Source organism: Coffea arabica, chromosome 6c (genome assembly GCF_036785885.1).
Source record: "Coffea arabica cultivar ET-39 chromosome 6c, Coffea Arabica ET-39 HiFi, whole genome shotgun sequence".
In the NCBI taxonomy this organism is placed as follows: Eukaryota; Viridiplantae; Streptophyta; class Magnoliopsida; order Gentianales; family Rubiaceae; genus Coffea; species Coffea arabica.
In genome coordinates, this window is record NC_092320.1 from 61,903,678 (window position 1) to 61,905,494 (window position 1,817).

The 1,817-nt window shown below is 39.5% G+C and overlaps 1 protein-coding gene across 1 annotated transcript; it reads left to right on the top strand.

Moving 5' to 3' along the window:
* Positions 1-288: 288 nt before the first annotated feature.
* On the top strand, positions 289-837 carry LOC113693441 (uncharacterized). The gene has a single exon (XM_027211981.1). It carries the CDS (start codon positions 289-291, stop codon positions 835-837), a length of 549 nt encoding a protein of 182 aa, XP_027067782.1.
* Positions 838-1,817: the final 980 nt, after the last annotated feature.

Sequence of the window (1,817 nt, forward strand, 5' to 3'; positions counted from 1 at the left end):
AGGATTGGTAATGGCAGAGGAACAAGAATCTGGGAAGATATTTGGATCCCAAACAGGCCAGATGAAAAACCAACAACTGCTAAGCCACAAGAATGCCAACTGAAACAGGTCTCAGAATTGATCACAAATAGCAGGTGGAATAGAGTTCTCATCTTTAAGACATTCTGCCTTCAAGATGCTGAAAGTATTATGAGCATACCAATAAGTGTGACAGGAAGAAAAGATAGCTACTACTGGATACATGCTCAGAATGGTTAGTATACTGTACAATCTGGATACAAGAGATGGATGAAGGAAAGGGAACAGGAAGATGTAAATGCAGGAGAGGACGCTGGTCCAAGCTACAAAGGTACCTCCACTATTGTCTGGAAAGCACTGTGGAAACAGAATGTGAAGCAAAAACTGAAGGTATTCATCTGGAAATGTCTCCATGATGCTCTCCCAGTCAGAGACCTAATATTCAGTAGAACAAACAAAGGAAATCCCATGTGTGGAGGCTGTGGAGAAAGTGTGGAAACCTTAGAACATATGTTGCTACAATGTACGAAAGCTAAGGAAATATGGGAGATGGCTCCAGATCAGTGGGATGGTTTAGTGCACCTAACAGATAACTTCCAAAAGTGGTGGTCTGCTGTGATAAAAGCTCAAATGATCAGAGGGAATGATGAGCATATCAACCTCACAGTCAACATTCTCTGGCAAATATGGAAAGGCAGAAACGATAGGGAGTTCAATCAGAAGGATAAGGAACCTCACGGGATAATTGAAAAGGCTTCTATGGAGTGGATGGAATTTGAAGAGGCTAACAGAGGGAGGAATGAGAGAAGGATCATGTAGGAAACAGGAGTACAACAACGGGCTGAACAAAATCACGAAGCTGGGTGCATGAGAATGCTACTAAAGATCCATACCCAAATAGATAAAAGTCAGTCTACAGTGGGAATTGGAATTACGGCTACAGACTACTCAGGCCAACTACATGCAGCTTGGGCACTTAGAGAAAGAATGTCAGGAGATTCACTGCAAGATCAAGCGGAAGCTGTTAAACTAGCTCTAATGAATGCCGCCAATCAAGGTTGGAGAAACATAGAGGTGGAGCTGGACAACAGCAAACTGAAGGGATACATTGTGGACTCAAGACATAGTAGCTGACGGTTGGCAACACTAATAGAGGATATTCAGTCCATTAGCAGCCTGTTTCATCTGTGCTCCTTTTCATTAGCTAATACAGGGAAATTAGATAGTATTAAACTGAGCTTGCATGCTCTTAATAGCTGGTTTGATGAAGAATGGGTCAATCCCAATCTTAGATGCTAACGCATCAATGATCATCATGGGACAGTTGTCTCTTTTGTTTGGACCTTTGTCCAATTATTGTAAAGCTTTTGTGATAAAATATAAAACTAATGTTTCGACAAAAAAAAAAAAAAAAAAAAGAAGACAAAAGTAAGGGTTTTTAATATTTTTTCCAAATGCCAATTTTTCCCACAATCATGGAACGTTAAAATGAAAAGGACCAAATGATCATAGGAAAGAACAATTTCTTTTGTCAACTGCCACGCGTGTGGCATAAACATATGTCTAGCAATCATAAGATGAACAAGCATATCAACAACTCTTTAAGTTTTCTCCTCTCTTTCTTCTCCTACTTCTTTGCTTCCCTATATTTTTCAGCTTGTAAGAGACGTACAGTTTTTCAAAAGTTGTTGAACTTCTGTTGCTATTTGGGAATGTAACTAGCTTCATTGCTGTTGTATCTAACCGTTCTGTCCAATGATGCTTGAAAATATGTTTTTTTGGCAATTTAAAGAAACAAA